The sequence below is a fragment of the Blastomyces gilchristii genome, assembly GCF_000003855.2.
Source record: "Blastomyces gilchristii SLH14081 genomic scaffold supercont1.29, whole genome shotgun sequence".
NCBI lineage: Eukaryota > Fungi > Ascomycota > Eurotiomycetes > Onygenales > Ajellomycetaceae > Blastomyces > Blastomyces gilchristii.
In genome coordinates this window covers 327,636-347,577 of record NW_003101653.1, presented here as the reverse complement: position 1 = coordinate 347,577, position 19,942 = coordinate 327,636, and the positions used below count along the sequence as shown (strand labels likewise).

The following is a 19,942-nucleotide window of genomic DNA, read 5'->3' as shown; positions in this document are numbered from 1 at the left end:
CGGCAAGCCAAACAAGCCAAACATTTCTTGGTCTTTTCTGCCGCGACAAAAAAGTGAAGGAAAACAAAGGAGTTAACAAGGGACAACAAATAATAAATGGACAATCCAACAACGCCATCAACCCTCTGCGATTGAAAGATAGATACACCTCTCTCATTACCCCCGGACACTGTACAACCTGTTAGATATCCCGCATCCATTAGCTTGGACCCTGTGGATGAATCTTCGTTGTGGGCTCCTTAAAACCCGCTAGTCGCTGTTGCTCGGCTGCCTTCTGGGGTTCTTCCATTGAGCTTTAGCCACAGCCTTTGTCAAAACCTCCGCTTGATTAGTCCAGACAGAGAATACGGCTTGACGACCTGTTCTCAGCCTCGTTATCTTCTCTTCTCTTCTGTTTTATTTTCCTTTTATTTATTTATTTATTTTTTTTCCGTTCCCAATTTACTACTTGTGCGCCTTCTCTTGCAGTGCGCTGTATCTAATCCCCGTGGCGGAATTTTCTCCCGCTCTCCACCACACATTATCTGCCTACTACCTCACATATTAGTTAAATCACTAAGAGTCAAAATCGAAAATTCAACTCTCAAAAAGCGAAAATAGAAAACAGCCAGCCGCAGCACCGCGCTCGCCGATCCCTTTCCTATTCTCCTCTCCATCCCCCCCCTCCCCCGTCTTCACGCCATGGAAATGAGCTCCAAGCGCAAGCACAGCAGTGGGCCTATCTCCCTCCGTTCCGCAAAACACCTCCGCCCAGACACCTCCTCCCCGCAGCCATTGAGCCCAGACGAACAAACACTCGGCGAAGAGGCCGTCTACGTCCTCGAAAATGAAGACGAAGATATTTCCCACATGCTTCCCCTCGCCCCACCCGCCGCTGCGCAGACAGACTCGCCAGAATGGCAGGCCACCATCGAAACGGTCGTGAAGAGCGTCGTCTCGATCCATTTCTGTCAGACGGCGTCGTTTGATACGGATTTGTCGATGTCGAGTCAGGCGACGGGGTTTGTGGTTGATGCGCAGAGAGGGTATATTTTGACGAATCGACATGTGGTTTGCGCAGGGCCGTTTTGGGGGTATTGTATTTTTGATAATCATGAAGAGGTTTGTTTTTCTTTTTTTATTTTTATTTTTAATGATTTTTGGTTTTATACCCTTGCAGGTGGAACATTTTTACTGATCTTGCTCCGTTTCTATGCTAGTGTGATGTCCGACCTGTTTATCGAGATCCTGTTCACGATTTTGGTATTTTGAAATTCGACCCCACCGCCATTAAATACATGCCCGTCACGGAATTGAAATTGTCGCCGGACGCAGCAAAAGTTGGTGTCGAAATTAGAGTCGTGGGCAATGACGCCGGTGAGAAATTGAGTATTCTTTCTGGAGTTATAAGTCGTCTGGACCGCAATGCTCCCGAATACGGCGAAGGGTATAGCGATTTCAACACAAACTATATCCAGGCTGCTGCTGCGGCTAGTGGTGGAAGTTCCGGAAGTCCTGTCGTGAACATAGATGGTCATGCGATTGCGCTACAGGCTGGCGGACGTGCCGATGGCGCCGCTACGGATTACTTCCTACCCCTCGATCGTCCACTGAGAGCCCTGGAGTGCATACGCAAAGGCGTGCCGGTCACGCGGGGCACAATCCAGACCCAGTGGATCATCAAGCCGTTTGATGAGTGCCGCCGCCTTGGTCTATCTCCCGAATGGGAGGCTGCTGTCCGAAAAGGCGCCCCAAAAGAAACCGGTATGCTTGTTGCGGAAATCGTGCTCCCTGAAGGCCCTGGCGACGGCAAGCTACAGGAAGGGGACGTGTTGATCAAGGTCAACGGGGAGCTCCTGACACAGTTTGTAAAGCTGGATGCGATTTTGGATGCCAGTGTGGGTAAGGATGTCCACCTTCTTGTGCAGCGCGGTGGTGAGGATAGGGAAGTCTCATGTACAGTTGGAGATCTCCATGAAATCACCCCTGCTCGCTATATTACCGTTGCTGGTGCGACGTTCCATGACCTCTCCTACCAACAGGCCAGACTTTATGCGATCGCCTGTAAGGGGGTGTATGTTTGCGAAGCTGCGGGTTCGTTCAAACTTGAAAATACCTTTTCTGGATGGATAGTAGATACGGTGGATAAACGACCTACGAAAAATTTGAATGAATTTATTGAAGTTCTGAAAACCATTCCAGGTAAGTTCTACTGTCATTATCGAAATTATTAATTTTGTTTGCTAATTATGAATAATGGATCAGATCGCGCGCGAGTTGCTTTGTCATATAGGCATATTCGAGATTTACATACCAGAGGAACATGCATAGTGCACATAGACCGCCACTGGCATCCACATATGAGGGAAGCAGTCCGCAATGACGAGACTGGACTATGGGATTTCACGAACATTGCAGATCCACTTCCCGCGGAAACCCCAGTTCCTCGGAAAGCCGATTTCATCCAACTTGACGGTGCCAACCATCCAGCAGCTGCAGATATCGTTCGCAGTTTCGTCCGCGTCTCTTGCACAATGCCAGTGAAGCTTGATGGGTATCCACAAGCCCGCAAAGCCGGATTTGGCCTCGTCGTCGATGCGGAGAAAGGTCTCGTGCTTGTTTCCAGAGCTATTGTGCCTTTTGATCTTTGTGATATCAACGTAACCGTAGCGGACTCTATTATCGTCATTGCCAAAGTGGTTTTCCTCCATCCATTACAGAATTACACGATTATCCAATATGACCCTAGTCTCGTGCAGGCGCCGGTCAAGACAGCGCGGCTGAGCACTACCTACATCAAGCAAGGCGCCGATACCATATTTGTCGGCTTTAATCAGAATTTCCGCATCGTCGTGGCCAAGACGGCCGTTACTGATATCACTACGGTCGCCATACCCCCCAACGCTTCTGCGCCGCGCTACCGTGCTCTCAACCTTGACGCCATCACCGTTGACACCGGCCTGAGTAGCCAATGCTCCAATGGCGTCCTGATCGGCGAGGACGGCATCGTCCAAGCACTCTGGCTCAACTACCTGGGCGAGCGCACCGCCAGCTCTCACAAAGACGTAGAGTACCATCTAGGTCTCGCTACCCCTTCTCTCCTCCCCATCATTAACCAGATCCAAAATGGCACCCTACCCAAACTTCGAATCATGGATATGGAGTCCTACGTTATCCAAATGAGCCAGGCGCGCATCATGGGCGTGTCAGAAGAATGGATCGAGAAGGTCGCCATCGCCAACCCGGCACGCCATGAGCTATTCATGGTGCGGAAAGTTGACTGTGCCTCCCCATTAAAGGAGGACACCCAGCAGCTTGAGGAGGGTGATATCATCCTCACACTAAACGACAAGCTCATTACTCGCGTCTCGGAATTTGATATAATGTACCACCACGAAACCCTCGACGCGCTTATTGTCCGCAATGGCCAGGAAATGCGTATTAAGATCAAGACTGTCCCGACAGAAGATCTGGAAACGGACCGTGCGTTGATCTTCTGTGGTGCTGTGCTGCAGAAGCCGCATCATGCCGTTCGACAGCAGATTTCGAAGCTACATAGCGAGGTCTATGTCAGCGCGAGGGTGCGTAAATTTCTATTTCATATGATAAAGAGAGCTAAAATAAAACATGTATGGGTATGCTAAATGATTGCGTACGCTATAACAGAGTCGCGGCTCCCCGGCCTATCAATACGGCCTCTCACCAACAAACTTCATCACGGCCGTCAACGGCGTCAAAACCCCAGATCTCGACTCGTTCATTGAGCAGGTCAACACCATCCCCAATAATACCTATTTCCGCCTCCGCGCTGTTACATTTGATAACGTCCCCTGGGTCGTCACCATGAAGAAAAATGATCATTACGTATGTTTCCTCCCTCAGCCCCCCTCCCCCTAAAAAAAAAAAAAAAAAAAAAAATTCATTCCTTTTCTGTCGCTTATTAGGAGTATTTATTTATTAACGACAACCTGCACAGTTCCCCATGTCCGAGTACGTGAAAGATCCCTCCGCTGCTGAGGGCTGGCGGACCATCTCTCACGATAAAGAACGGCGTCGCTCGGACTCGGATAACGTCAACGCGGACGCGATGGATGAAGGGCGCGATGAGGGGATGAGTGATGTGGAGCCTGATGGTGATGAGTAGTAGGATAAAGTGTTCATGAGATAATAGAGTGTTTGCCTTTTCTTTTCCCCTCATTGTTTTTCACTTGTTCCAGAACATGGATTCGTTCGACTCTATTTTTCTAATTGTACTCCTGGAATGATATGGTTTTTTTATGGCAATAATAGAGTGGTACTACTGCACATGAGCGTGGCTCTTCATTTCATCTTCTGTTGGTGCTTGAGTGAGATATTGTTTTCAGTTTTCTGGGGTATTTGGCATGTGGTATCCAAGTAGCGGGGGTCTCTATTTATGTACTGTACCTTGCTGTTAATGGTACCTCATTTCTTATGAGCTAGAATAGAGGGTTTTTATATTTTCTTATCCCCATGTTTAAGATTACGTAGTCTTTTCTTCATCCTATGGCGTTTCAAAAATTGGGTATTAATACAATTTAACCAAGAAAAAAAGCCTTCTATTGAGTTATCCTTACATTTTACCAATATATAATCAGCATCGAGTGGCAGGGCATGATAATTAGCTCACTGCATATTCCCGAAAAGTGCGTCTGGACAGAAAGAATGTCCCTGACGAAAAACCAACATGACCAACCACGTTCATCAAAAGAATTCGAACAGCTCATTAGGTGTCTCAATGGATCCCCTTGAGCTTAAAAAAGCCGACTTTGAGAAAATAGAATAGAGTCCTCCTCATCAATATACCTGTACATACAGTAATATTAGTCGCATCCCTGGGAATGGAGGGGGCAAAGCATTGGATTTTCTGTCCTTACTTGGGAAACTCACTGATTAAGCAGGGCAGCAATTTCATGCTCGTTGCACTCAACAGCTGCCTTCCAGGAAGAGTCCAACGCATGTAGCTCCACATCGGTGTCAGATACCCATTTAAGTATGACTCGCACAACTTCTGTGCTACCGCGCCTGGTCGCCAACTCTAATATATTGTCAGGACCTCGTCGACCTGCCGAACTGTTAATATCCGCGCCGTTATCAAGAAGGAGCCGGACGACGTCGGGGTGGTTGTGAACTGCGGCCTCTTGTATTGGACAACCGAACTTGCCGACCGTTATATTGACGTGGGCTCCATGTGCCAGTAATACCCATACGGCGTTTTCATGACCCTTGGATGAGGCCGCATGCAGAGCGCTGCCGTAATATCCCCCCTCCGCATTAATAAATGCCCCATTGTCAATCAACATTTTGATGATCTCAACGTGACCCCTTGAAGCAGCTGCCTGAAGTGCAGTTCCGTACCTTCCCCCGGGAGTGTTAACGTCGACTCCACCGGCGATAAGGGATTTTACCACACATTGAACACCTCCAAGAGATGCTGCTTGAAGCACGTTGCCGTACAGACCGCCTTCCCAACGAGAGTTGGCCCCCTTGCTGAGCAATAACCGTGCGATGGATTCATGGCCTGCCGCCAATGAGGATTGTAGTGGAGTATCGCCTACCCAATCCACTGCGTCGATGGTGGCGCCATTCTGTACCAGCGTTTCTACGATACGAAGGTGGCCCTTGGAGGCTGCAGCGTTGAGCGCGTTACCGTACGTGCCACCTTTGGTGTCTGGGTTGGCACCCTTCAAAAGCAGCTGGGTGCAAATATGGAGATAGCCCTTTATAGACGCAGCCAGTAGAGGGCTCTTGTAAATTCCACTTTGAATGTTGATATCCGCGCCATTTTCAAGCAGCAGGTCCACGACTTCGTCGTGGCCGCATGTACAGGCATCTTGGAGCACTGTCCCATATATTTCGTGGTGCGTATTAGGGTCTTGGCCCTTCTGAAGCAGTAGCTTCACTAAATCGGCATGTCCCCTCGTGACGGCATCCTGTAGCAGAGAGCCAGAAGCACTGATATCGGCTCCCTTTTCAAGGAGCAATTGCACAGTTTCAGTATGACCTCCAATCGTGGCAAGCCGTAGAGCGTTGCTGGATCCATCCTTCATGAGATTAAAATCAGCTCCCTTGGCAAGGAGCTGTCTCGTAACCTCGACATGACCCATAGTACATGCAGCCTGCAGTGGGGTACCATAATGTCCTTGATACGCGTCAGGATTAATCCCCTCTGCAAGTAAGATCTCAGTCAGATCGGCTACACCAATTAGTGCCATGTAGTACAACGGAGCGCGTATGGTTTTTCGTGACTTTGTGTGGTTTGGATCTTTTGTAGGGTGTTCCGGGTCGTAGAGTCGAATCCAATTACGGTATGCAAGGCTATTCGATGACAGGAGCCTCATAGCCAAAATCCGGATTCTCTTTGTAATGCTTTTCGCTGCTCGTACGTGATGCACCCAGTACCTAGAGGCGTACCTGGCAAGTGGAAAACGGGTTTCCATTCCATCCTCAACAACAGTGTCATGGAAATAGTGCAACAGATATGCAAGGCAAATCTCTGCCATTTCCGCATTGGCGGACGATTCAGAAATGTGGTACTGAGAACCAGGTTCAGTAGAAGTAGACAGGTTGTCTGACACAATGAACTCCCTGACCGAAAGATGAGCCAACTTGAAAACTTCGCCACGACCTTGTTCAACGTCGACTCTCACAAGCGGGGAGCATATATCTAAAATTTCTCGAGGATCGAAGAATCTTCTTCTGGTATCAAATTGAAGATAAGCATTGAGGTCGATCGTAAGCATCTCAGCCATTTCAGCGATCGTCAGTGGGCGGGCAGAGAAGGCCAACCAGTGCAATACTTGAGGAATGTAATTTATCCGTCCTCCAAAGGGATCACGGAGAATCCTTTCGTACATATCATTCAATGACTTAGGTGGTGATCCAAGGGCTGCACGAAGTGCTTCCTCGCTAAAGCAATCCCCCAGCACCTCAAGCTGACAAAAAGCCCACTGAAACCTAGCGATTAGTTAGAAAATTAAAATAAATAGACAGAATAGGGGAAGCCCGTAGGCAAGTGGCAATTCTTAAAAGGGGCTAAAGTCTTACATGCCATCAGCTTTGCTCATCGTGTAAGTTTCGATATCTTTCAGAATACCGGGATATTTCTCCCATCTCTTAAATTTGCTGTCTGTCCTGAGACATTCCTGGACATACATGCAAATATCACGATTTACCTGCGTTTTATCCATAGCGACTTTTTGTACGTTTCCAGGCAATGAATTAACTCCGTCCTCAATATATTTTCCCTGTCGGCTCGTGGATAGGATGTGGACTTTGGAAGACGAGCGACGTAGAATATCCCGAATAATGCGTAGTAACTCGGGAACGTTGGAGCATACGTCAAGGGCATCAATTACAATGAAACTTTCTTCGAAGCTTTCAATGATCTCGAGGAGCGTAGCAAGAAGGTCGCTTGCTTCCAGTTCGAAATTTGGCATACAAGACATGTCATAAATACGTTCCAATCGAGGAATATCGCGACATTTATAACAGAACTGCTCGATAAGCGACCGCATCATTCTCTCAGGCGCCATCTTATCCGGGTCGCTGAAGTCGAAGTAAAAATATGCGAGAGCTGAAAGAGGCCTGGGTAAGCATTCCTGGGCCATATGTTCGATGACCGCAGAGCTCATCACCGTCTTGCCGCTTCCGATAATCCCATGCAGCCAGCAAAATGATGGTGCACGACTTTTCCACTCGTCGAAATAATCGCTCTCTATAAACCATGATGCCGTGTTGGGATGCCTCTTGCGCCTTGCTCTGCGATAGTTGAGTGATGGATCCACCGCAGCGAGCCGTCGGTTGATCCTCCGTTGGAGGTTTTCTAATTTCAAGGATTAGCAGACGTCGTGGATAGGATTAGATATTGCTACGCTCTGCCGCGCTGCGCACCTAACTTGGATTTATTTGCAGATTGCATCGTATTGTTCATTTTGAGTAGCATAGATCTAGAAGTTTTATTTTCAAGGGGGAAAAAAATGTTAGTTTTGCTACACCGTAGGCTCTAGACAAAGGGGTAAGAGAACTCACGTTTGGTCGACCTGTACTGCCTGGAGAAGACTCTCCGTATGCTTTCTGATATTCAGAATAATTTGGTCTGCTTCCTTTTTCTTCAACGGCCACCGTAATTGCTGAACAACTCTTCTAGTTTTCGAGGCATCCTGCAAACTCAGGCGGGAGTTCAGACTTTCCAACTCTTTCTGGCACAAGTCGAAAACTCCGTTATACCACGGAGCCTTTAACATCGGCAGCACGCTCCCCGTCGCTGCTTCATCCTTGTCTGCTTCTTGCTCTAACAATGCCAATCGTTCCAGGACGGCCTGGAGATCTCCTATCTCCTGGTCTATTCTTGATGCTTCTACCTCTGAGGCATTGTAGGACCTAACCGCGCTAATGGCCGTAGTAGTCGCTTTTAACAATGTGATGAGGGCTGCAGCGAAACCCACAAATTCCATGACGAATGTATTGTATTGTTCAACACTCTCGAAGCATTCCCCAATCCACTTCAACGTGAAAATATCACTGACGATATGCGATGGTTGCTGCTAACATGAATTATTAGGTTTATGAATTTCAAATCCTATTGTGATCTGTCGTGTTGGAGTTTATATGAGCAACTCCTGATAGGAACGGTTGAGGCAACGAGAGCGATCCAAGAACGGATAGGGATATAAGAGGCGCAGTTGACCCATGCCCTCCCCGATTCAACTCCGATATGGTCTACCATCGTGGCGGGCATTGAATGGTCAACATACTTCAGGCTGATAAACGTCCTGGACATGATTCTGGGAGCCAATTGGGAGTGCGGGGACCGAATGTAATTATCACGCATTGGAAGACAAGCAGGAGGGGGAGAGGGAGGGGGGAGGGGGGAAGGGGGAAGGGGGGAAGGGGGGAAGGGGAACAAGGCTGCCGGGCATTGATTTTGTCTGGGCACATTCTGCTGTGGTCAGGATGCAGAATAAACAAATTACTCGACATATATTCGCTCTAATTCCTCATTCCCTCGGATGCCTTGAACCCAAAAAAGACGCGTGCACGATCGATGTTCCCCCCACAGACTGGTCCACCGACGCTCAACTCCATTACCCTCGTTTGAGTTCGAAGGCAGCGGGATGTGTCACTACGCTGTGGCAGTTTTTTCCTGCGGCCATCAAGGACAGCAGTATCTTCGTATATGCAATGAAGGGACATTGTTGGTAGAGAGGAGTTCACCTCGACAATGCCCGGCGGACAAACTCCCAAAGGAGACAAAAAGAGATTTCCAGGGCCATGTTTGTCCCGACTGCTCTGCTAAGCTATCTCGAGCATCCACACCATCTTCTGTCGACGAGGTTTGTTCCCAGCCTCCTAAGTAAGCAGCGTTCGTGAAGTTGGGCTGATTAGCATTTGATTCATCCAGTCAGAGGCCGAGCTTCAACGTGGCTCTGAACGGCGCCGAGGAGGAAAAGCCCAAACCTGACAACCCCGGCCTGCTGACAAGAGATGCGGAAACAAGAACGATAACTACTCAATCCCTGTTGTTGTTTGTTGCCAAATGGTCCTCCTTGTCTCAACGGACGAAAATGTCAATTCGTTGGGGTTCACATGTTTTTCCTATTATTGCGCGAGGGGTTTTTTTTTTTTTTTTTTTTTTTTTTTTTTTTTTTTTTTTCGTTTGTTTGTTTGTTTGTTTTTCTGGGAAACATTTATTATTATTAGCATGAACATGAGCAGAATCTGCTCAGACAGCGCGTGTCTGTCAGCGCATATACTTACTACTAGGACTGTTCGGGACTTTTAGTAAGTTAGAACATGGGTTACAATTTCCTAGGGTTGAATTTCAGCGGAGTTGGGATAGGATTTTGGATAATTTTTTTTCTTCTTTCTTCTTCTTTCTTTGCATTATTTTTTCTTCCCCCGCAATGTTTGTTTGTATGCAAGTGCTCCGCTGTCACCCGCCACCACACCCACCACACCACACCACGGAAGCCTTTAACCACATTTAACCACATTTGGGTCCAACCAAGGCTGCGGAACCGATCACTTCAAGCGCTTAACCATGAGATCAAAAAGTTCGTAAGATAGAGCTGGCTGCCTGCAATGCATGCCGCCCCCCGGCATCCGTGATCAATCCTCATCCATCGGCGAACGAAGCACAATTAGCGTATTAAATACACGAAAACTACTAGATAATGCTATCTTGGAATGTGTCTAGTTATTTGACCTACTCCGTATAGTTATAAGTTAGTTAACTAACTTAGTTAACTAACTCTACTCCGTAATTAGGATTGAATGGAACTATTATTATTACGTAACTACACAGTACAGTACAGCACAATCTTGAAGCTCTATCTTTATTCTATCTTGCTCCCTTTCTTTTATACTGACACCAGGCACAAGCTTGAGTGAATGACAGAGAAATTCAATAATAATAATTAATGAATGAGGAAAGTTGGCAGTGAGAACATATACTGAGAAAACCCAGGATAGCTGTTATAGAGTTCAATGGTATTGTGTTAATTGTGCCTCGCGGCCCGATAATGATGGTTAGAATTCCACTAAAATATTAGGGGTGCCCTAACGAAAATACCGGGTGGTAAGTATCCAGCATACCAGCGTAAGGCTGCTAACGAGAAACAATGAATCACTACTGCGTAGATGCTCAGGCTTATGGTATTCTATGAGGTTGCAGGGAAGCTAAGCCAGTCCAAGTCCTCTATTATTATTCTCGCATCCCGGAGCTCATCGGCGGCATCCGATAACCTTGAACCCTGTGAGGTTTCAGACATCACACCCGAACGAATGTCAAGCATCCTTACGGCGAAAACAACTTTCGTTGTCCTTTGCTCTGTTACCTCACCGTTACCTCACCGTCCCAGCGTAGAACCGATTATTTGACCATTTGTGTGGTTGGTGCAATAAGGAGCCAATGAGATGCCTCCAACTCAGCAGAAAAAGTACGCCTAAATAACCCCATACATAGTGTATGGCACCACGAGTCCTCAATGAATGCAAATCGCCATCAACATATAGTATAGCACCACGATCTCTCAGTGACTGGAGCTCTCATTTGTTCAAATCAAAAGTGTTTTTGTTCTTTGCCTCTTCGGGCCTTGTTGAGCTCTACGAAAAACTCTGCGCTGTACGCAAGGTGCACAAAGGTGGCAGTGTGCAGGGCAGAGAGAGTGGGGGAAGTTCTAGCGCCTAATTTACACAAAAAGCAATCTTCTGTTCCGAGCTTCCTGCAGAATGCATGAGCCTTGTAAATTTATTTCTCCAGCATTCTGCATTGAGATATCTAGTATTGAACAATCTATCATTTCTGTTATCACTTTGTTGATACTTGTTCTTCTGCTGTGCTGTGTGAGCTGGCTAGAAAGTGAATAACTTTTCAATATTAATATAGACTATTAATTTTTTATATTTATTTTAATTTTAATTTTAAAAGTATATTTAAAAAGTAAATAGTATTTAAATTTCAGTTTATTAAAAATAAAATTTATTAAATTATATTTTCTATATAATTTAATTAGATTAAATAATAATATTTTTAATTAATATAAAAATATTACAGATTTTTCTCAAATTATTAATAAATTTTCTAATATTTTTAAATATAATTCTTTATTTGAAAAATTAATTCAAATTTTTTCTAACTAAAATTTAATTATTTTATTATATGAAAATTACAGTAACATATATTAAAAAAAAATTAATAATAAAATATTGATGAAATTTTTTGTTTTTCTATCTCACAGTTAATAATAAAGATCAATTATAGAATTAATTGAATAAGAAAGATTATACAATACTAATTATATATACTCTGTACAGATTCATCTGTATAATAGTAGTGTTGATTAAAAATGTCACTAAAATGTCACTTTTTTACATGAGGTTAAAGTTAAACCATATAAGAAAGATCATTACTCTGTACTGTGAAAAGTAGTTGCAGAATCTCTCTAATATATGAGCATCATGATGTTTTGCATTAAGTGTACATGTGATTCTCATAACTCCAGAGTCCAGATTCGATAAAACAGGGGTCTAAAGAAAATTCTCCCTTTTCAGACAGGGCTGTCTTTGCATACCTGTCTTCTTTATTTGTATTGCGGAAAATCGTGGTCAATGAAAAGAAAAAGCCAAAAACAGGCAAAAAGCAAAAAGGAAAACCCCTGTTAGTGGAGACTGACCATCCTTGCCCATCCCAGCCCCCCAGCCCCCCAGCCCCCGGCCCCTCTCCTGGCGCGAACTCTGGAATCCGTAAGAACCAGCATTCATTATTGGTGTCGCATTGAGTGGAGTGTGTGTCAACCAAAGCGATCTTGTTGGAACGCTCGACTGAACCCCGAACTGTGAACATAATTGGCTTGAATATAGACCGCCGACATTGGAAACTTGCCCTTGCTCAACCCTGGTACAAGACTGCGACTCTGCAGCCAGCCTGTACGCACCTACAATGTGTTTAAATTTTGAGTCCCTAGGAGAAGGCCTAACAACGCTAGGCGTACTGGCCCGGGTTGCTCAAGCACACAAGGATCAGGCGATCGCGGCAAAACTCGACTCTCACTGTGCGGTCCTTTTTCTTACTTCTGGCTCTCTCTCCTCCACCTCTTTAGCGGCCTCTCCTCGCCCTCTTCACGGTCAAGTTAACCGGGAGAAGGAAAATTGGTTTTTATCTGCATCAACTAGGAATTCCCTTCCGTGGAAGACGATGGCCGTTTCCCAAATCAGGGAGTTCCCAGACGGCTTCTTCGGAGACTGCGACGTGCGCATTCTACTGAGATTCAATTCCAGCCATATTCCTGGAAAGCCAGGCAGGAGACACATAGAACTCATCACCACGTTCTTTGAGCAAAAAGTTGGACGACGATATAGCGATGACCATGATTATGTCCATCTACCAAGCGCAATCTTTGAACATAATGTCAAGTGTTGGATGGTCATAGACTTATCGGTTAAGCGACGGAAAACTTTGGACAATGTGCCTTTATTTTGCTACCGAGTGCGGACAAGTAATGACGGAGCATCCGTGTATGTATCTACCTATCCTATGTTAAATTTCGAGAATGCTTCCCCCTAATTTTTGCAGCCAGTTTTTCCGCGTCAACTTTACCAATGCCAGGCATTACTCCAACATTTTCCCCTGGGGACGTTTCCTAGGTATGTGTATCCTTTTCTTCCAGCAGTGTTCATGTATAAAGATTCAGTTAACAAAAGAAATAGGTTCTGATACATCTGATGACTCCGGAGAGGATGAGGAGAAAGGCGGATCAGCTACTCCTGAGTCATCTGATCTGGATCATCCTGGGGGAGCTCTTGAGGTGGCCCAGCCAACCAACAGAACAGATGTTGACAAAGGCTTATCAACCGCTCCTCAATCAACTGATCCAGATCACCCTGTGGGAATGCAGAAGGTGGACACTGAACCAGATGCTGAGAAAGTCTTGCCAGTGGCTCCTCAGCCCACTGATCCGAATCATCCTGTGGAAGCGCCTGAGGTGACTTCTCCAACCACCGGAACAGATGTTGAGGAGAGCCTTCAACCGACTCAGGGAGTCGGCCACGATGAATCCGCTAAGGAGCTTGAGTCAACTGCACCAGCCGATGTGGACGAGCCTATTGCAGAGCTTGAACCAACCCAAGCCGCCGATGAGGTAACGCATACTAATCAGCTGGAACCGAGTAATACGGCCCATACAAACGATCCGAACGCTATGAGCGAGAAGGAACAGGGCAATGAATCAAAAGACAACGATTCGCGAAAGGGTGCGGAGTCTTTAGAGACAAAAGAGGTTCACCCAGTTGATCCCTTTATATCTACTTGGGAAGTTCAGCAGTGGGTGGCAGTTGCGCCACTGAGCCCTATCGACAGATCTCAAGAACAATCGAATAATCAGTCCGCGGGTTCGAAAACTTCTACCCCTCAAGCAGCAAAAACCCAGCCCCAGTATCCGTGTGAGAAACCTTCACAACAACCCATAACACCAGGAAAGGAAGCGTCGACCGCTGCATATCATTCCCCCCCGAAAAAATTCAAACCAGGGCTGTGGTCACGGTTTTGGAAAGGCGTTAGTCGCCTCTATCATTCCATCTGATATTTCCTGCCGCAAGGGATTTTCAAGGCACCAGCTTGATTACGCGAAGCTTATAGTAGGTCCGAGCTGCTGAGTGCAGCAGAGAAATCGCCCTCCAAGACGAAAATATACATTCGCTACAACTTCAGGACATCCCACAGCCTATCTTTCATTACTCCTACGACACAGAGAGGTCGTCTATTTTCGATTGCGCGCGCGGAAACGCCAAGCTCTTCTCCAATTAAAACCTTTTTTTTTTCTTTTTTTTCTTTTTTTCTTTTGGAGGCGTTGCCGAGCAGTCAAATCGGGGCAATTCGAATCAATTCGGAATCCTTTGAATCTCATTCAATTCAAGTAATATATCATTCTGTAGTAAATTTAATAGAGAATTCAAAATATGAAATTGGAAATTCTTAGAAAATACTTTTGAAGAGAGATAAATGAATTCGAAAATAAATATTTATAATTAATTATAAAAAATAAGAAATTCATTAACTTAGCTAGAATTAAATAATATTATATTTAAAAATATATATTATTCTATAAAGAATTTAATAGAGAATTTGAATTTAGAAGTTATTTTCTTGAATTGTTGGCATTACAATGAAATAAGGAAAATTTTTGTTACTTCTTGATGTTGTTATAGTTTGATTGTTCAATTCATATATGCAATGATGTCCACTCTATCTATTGAAGCAATGCAGCTAAGACCAAACAAATCAGTGTGTCAAGTTACCTCTCCGGTAATTTTATACTAACTTGTTTTGTTAGCTGCTCAAATATGACGCCAAGTATAATGATAAAGATACTCAGCAAACCTGCAGTAAAAACCTGTTTGCATTAATTAGCTCTACATTGCACCTAAAGTTGGCAGTTTTATGATTCCATCCCATCATACACCACATATTTCATCTCCCATTCACACTAGCCAGGTATTTCTGGATTTCGCCACTTGCTCACTGAGTATGCCTCACAAATGCAGGAATAATCAAAGCAAGGCGCTATAACTGTGTCCTGCATGCATAAGTACCCAATTACTGTAGAATTGTATGTAGTGCCGAGAGGTCTTGATCCGGTTGCTTCATGTTGATTTTGAGTTCGTGGAAGTTGTCGTCATGCGAATATCATAAATTGGTGGGATGAGGCTCTGAAGAAAGTCTGAGAAAAACTTGGTAAGTTATGATATGGACCGGGCCGAGAATTAGAGTTAAGGTTCTTCCTGGACCGAGATTCTCGAGTTCCGTCGAATCGGACAATAATGTACGGAGTACTAGAGGGATCCTGCAAGCACCTTTCGTAGTAATGGCCTTCCTAGTATGCGCATGTAATTAGTGCCGTACAGCCTTTCTTATTCAGTTAGTTATAATAATTGGCGCTTCATCATCAAGTTAGCCTCATATCTCATATTGTTGTAAGGCAGATTGATCATCAACTCCACCTAGGCCTTTCTCTATTCTATCCATGTTATCTATCCCTCTGATTTGCATTCACACCATACCATCACCATTATTGCCATCAAGCTCTTATATTTTCAAGATTGAAATCAAAATGGGTGTATGGAACAGGTGGCTGATATCAATATGAAAGACCTCACTTTTTATTATTATTATTGGAGTTCAAAATAACTGTACAAGCGGCGGCAGCGGCAGTGGCGGCAGCAGTGGCAGTGACAGCTGCAGCTGCTTATTACAGTGACAGATTATTATTATATTCATTACCCGGCATACAAGAGGTTTTCAATTAGATGAATACAATATTTACAAGGCCTATGCCACAGCAGCGCTGAATCGTGGCATCTATGCCTATATAGGAAGGCCGTGCGTACTAAATATTTCATACGACTTGGCGCTGCAGGATCCCTCTACTAAGTAAACTAAGTACAGTCATCCAATAAAAGAGTAACTTACTGGCGGCTTGGCGCCGAGATTGTAAATATCAACCTCGTCCTCTATTTATTAAAAATACAATTTTACAGTATTATAAAGTAGATAAAATTCAAAATTTAAAAATATAAAAAATTAAATAGAGAGTGAAATGAATATCTCTCTATATAGAGAATAAAATACTGTTAATTATAAGTAGTGTAAGAGGTCTACACTGAATAGATTGATATAATATATATAGATCTTATATAATAAAGAGAAAAATATTAGAGAAGAAAAAGAAAGAGAAAGTATGAGAATCAGTAATTGAAATGAATATTTATATATGTATGTGATAATGTACATAGTGAGACTTCAGAGTGAAAGAATCTATATATGTTTATAGCAGCTGAGAATCAGTGATTAAGAGTGACTGAGAATTGAAGTATATACAGCTGAGAATCAGTGATCAAGAGTGACTGAGAATTGAAGTATATATATTCAAGAATGAAGCAGTTGAAATCTGTGAAGTATAATAGAATAGTCTATATAATTAATCAGATGCAGTCTGTTACATTAGTCTTCTTCTTTCAGAAGCAGTTCTTATTAGTCAAGAGTCACTGTTTTAAATAATACAGAACTCAGAGTTCAGATTAATTAATTATAACTGACTTATTTCATAAGATATTATCAGCTGCAGCTGTGAGATCTCTTATTAAAAATATTCTTAATCTCTTACTCAAGCTTATTATCTTCTTCTATAATATCTGATGACTGTCAGTTGAAAGTCAGTTAAGAAGAGAATGAGTCAGTGATAACACAGTGAAACAAGCTTGTATAAAAGATATTATGAATTTTTAATAATATATTAAGATAATAGTTATAACTATCTAGAACTTCTATTACTTTATACTTAGTATAATAATAATTCAGTGTATAAGATAAATATATAATCTGTATATTCTTAAGATTCAATTATATTAAGTCTTCTATCTTATATTATTCAGCAGAATCTTGATAAATATTAATTTAATTCTCTTAATCTTATTTTATAGTTATTATAAAGATCTCTACTCAGTTATAAGTATCTCAGAGCTTTATTACTATATTATCAGTGATCTGAATCAGACTGTAGAGATTTATTTAATATAAACTATGTAATCTCTAGAAGATTTAATATCTTTATATAATAACTATATATAAGAAAGAACAGACTTATATCTATTAAAACAGCATCTTATTTATTAATAGTGATCTCTGTGTATAGAAGCAGATTATATCAATTATCTTATAAATAATTATAGAATTTACAGAGATAATTCTTTACAGTCTGAATTATCTATTCTGATATATTATCAGTCTTAGAGTGATAGATAGTTAATAGATACTAGATAGTATATAATCTGAAGAACTTGATAGATTCTTATTCAGAGAGTGCTTATAAATTAACAGTCTTAATTCAATACTATAGATCTCAGTAATTTATATATTTAATAGAATAGACTCTGTAGAAAAGCTTTAGTGACTTATTCAGTATTCATCTTATTACAAGATTTTAATATTATATCTTTACTTAATTAATTTATAATAATTAGAATATTTCTATAATTCTTACTCTTAGAGAGATTAATAGTGAAGTTAATTATTATATCTTATCAGATTCTATTAAAGATATTAAGCAGTTTCAGCAGATCTTTTCTACAGTTCTTTTATAAGATGATGAAGAAATAATAGTTACAGTTTTAGATAAAATATCTGATATTATTTAATATCTCAGATTAGTAGAACTTCTGAGAGATTATTTAATACAGTTATTCACAATCTGAATAACTGATTATACAAGAGTTATACATCTCTTGTATTATTCAGATATATAAGAGTTCAGAGTAAGAGACTCAGTGTCATTCACAGAATTATAGAGTATTATTATTATTAATTAAACATTCTAAGATGTCAGTTCTCATACATAGTTTTGAGAAGAATCAGAGTACTTCTTGATATACTACTTCAGTGAGTGCTTAAAGAAGTTTATTAGTTTAAGCTGTTATATATCATAATTTATTCAGTATAGATTCAGAAGAAGTTGAGATATCAGTATCAGTATCAGTATCAGTATCAGTAATAGTTCAGAGAGAGAGTGTTCTAATCAGAGAAGTGTATATAGTATTATAAGTTATTTTATCTTGATTAACTAATATCTTCAGATCTAGAAGTCAGTGTTTCTGATTTATTTAACAGGTATCTGTTACATTGAAAGACATATCTTACTCTTATTATAAAAGAGTATCTGCTATTAAGTTCTAACTGCTGAGATAATAGTGTATTATAAAATGAAAGTAACTTAGAAATTCAGATTATTATATCTATTATTCAGTGAGTTTATAAGTGATTATAAAGTACTTGAGATTCTTATAATATATAATTATCTTAAATTCAGAGATGCTTTAAAGTTCAGAGTCTCATTCTTCTAAATAGTATACAATTGTGAGAAGTTTCTTATTATAGATCTTATAATTGTATTCAGCAGAACTCAGTTTCTTAAATATAAAGATATATAATTATAGAATACTTTTATCACTATATTATAATATCACTTCTTCTATTACATAGTCAGAGAAATCAGCTTCAATAACTATTTTATAATCAGAGTTAAATATTATTAGTAGAGAGATATTGATAAATATCTTCTTTATCTATATAAATGCAGCTTCAGTATTTACTGATCACTGAAATACTGAGTTCTTCTTAATAAGTTCTGTAAGTAATCTTATAATATCTGAGAAGTTTTATATAAATCACTGATAGAAGTTAGTAAATCTGATGAAGTTTTATACATCTTTCACAGTATGTAAAGCTTCTTATTCAAGAATGATAGAAACTTTCTCAGAATTTATTCAAATTCTCTTATCAGCTTCTATAATAAAACTCAGATATTTAATACTCTTGACTTTAAAATCATACTTATTAATATCTATCAGTAGTTCTGCTTTTTATAGTTATTATAATATCTTCTATACATGTTCTTGATATTCTTTTCTGAACTCATTAGTGAAGATGAGAATATTATTAAGATATACAGATACAAATTTATCAAGAAAATCTCAGAGTGCTTAGTTAGACTGGCCGCTGAGACTATGAATTTCATATTTGATCTCATTTGGTCTGATCTCATACATTTCTTGGCGTGAATCCTACTGGGACTGACTATCAAAAAAACATGTAAAGTGACTATATATCAGATCTTAAAATGAAATCATGACTTGAAAAAAATGAGAAAGTGATCTCATTTAATCTCATTTAGTCTCATTCTTAGCATAAAGTTACTATTTTTAGACATTTTAAGGTTTTTTTTAGACTATTTTTAATTTTTTAAAAAGTAACACTTTTTGATAATACTCAAATGAGATTTAAAGTCATTTAAAGTAATAAAAATAATTTAAATTGAGAAGTGGAAATCATGATTTCATTTGAAAAATGTGATAAGAGTAGACAGTAAGTCTCACTGAGACAGTATGAAACTACTATCTAATGTTAAAACTGTGTAATGAGAGCAGTTGAATTGATAATGAGACTATCAAAAAATCTGGTCCTGGTTTCAGACACGGTCACACGGTCAGTCTATGCTCAGTTGATATACTTTTGAAATATACTGAGAGTATTAGCTAGTCTGAAGAGAATAACTATTCATTTAAAAAGATTATATTATATTTAGAATGCTATAAGTCACTTATCTTCTTCAGTGATATGAATCTTATAAAATATAGTAATACTATCTAGTTTTATAAATCATTGAGCTTATTCAATATAAGCTAGAGTTTCATTGATAAGAGATAATAGATAGTGATCTTTCTTTGTTATTCTATTCAGTTCTTAATAGTTCATACAGAATCAGAGTTCTTCATCTGATTTCTTTGCAAAGAGAATAGAGATCATGATGAAAGAATTGCTAATATATATAAATTCTTTATTTAATAGATCATTAAGTGTCTTTCAAAGAAGAAGGAGTTTATCTCAGAATATATT

General features: G+C 41.2%; 3 protein-coding genes across 5 annotated transcripts; 2 read left to right on the top strand and 1 right to left on the bottom strand.

Annotated features, from left to right (window-relative positions):
• Positions 1 to 4,616, top strand: BDBG_08818 (Pro-apoptotic serine protease NMA111). The gene is made up of 5 exons (XM_002620745.2): positions 1 to 1,101; positions 1,200 to 2,181; positions 2,245 to 3,560; positions 3,646 to 3,843; positions 3,956 to 4,616. Exons 1-5 carry the CDS (start codon positions 682 to 684, stop codon positions 4,121 to 4,123), a joined length of 3,084 nt encoding a protein of 1,027 aa, XP_002620791.1. The 5' UTR covers positions 1 to 681; the 3' UTR covers positions 4,124 to 4,616.
• BDBG_08817 (ankyrin repeat protein) lies at positions 3,891 to 10,389 on the bottom strand. 3 transcript variants are annotated; one of them, XM_031723739.1, is made up of 7 exons: positions 9,757 to 10,389; positions 8,029 to 9,675; positions 7,891 to 7,946; positions 7,045 to 7,822; positions 4,888 to 6,954; positions 4,405 to 4,803; positions 3,894 to 4,311 (listed from the first exon to the last, which is right to left on the bottom strand). In XM_031723739.1, the coding sequence occupies exons 2-6, from the start codon at positions 8,451 to 8,453 to the stop codon at positions 4,752 to 4,754; spliced, it is 3,378 nt and encodes a 1,125-aa protein (XP_031581029.1). In that variant the 5' UTR covers positions 8,454 to 9,675; positions 9,757 to 10,389; the 3' UTR covers positions 3,894 to 4,311; positions 4,405 to 4,751. The 3 variants fall into 3 exon arrangements, with proteins under 3 accessions (XP_031581028.1, XP_031581029.1, XP_031581030.1); XM_031723738.1 differs by having other exon boundaries at positions 3,891 to 4,311; positions 8,029 to 10,389; XM_031723740.1 differs by lacking the exon at positions 3,894 to 4,311 and having other exon boundaries at positions 4,506 to 4,803; positions 4,875 to 6,954; positions 8,029 to 10,127.
• A 1,804-nt stretch (positions 10,390 to 12,193) lies between these two features.
• BDBG_08815 (uncharacterized protein) lies at positions 12,194 to 14,561 on the top strand. The gene is made up of 3 exons (XM_002620742.2): positions 12,194 to 13,014; positions 13,073 to 13,143; positions 13,207 to 14,561. Exons 1-3 carry the CDS (start codon positions 12,440 to 12,442, stop codon positions 14,076 to 14,078), a joined length of 1,518 nt encoding a protein of 505 aa, XP_002620788.2. The 5' UTR covers positions 12,194 to 12,439; the 3' UTR covers positions 14,079 to 14,561.
• The last annotated feature ends 5,381 nt before the right edge of the window (positions 14,562 to 19,942 follow it).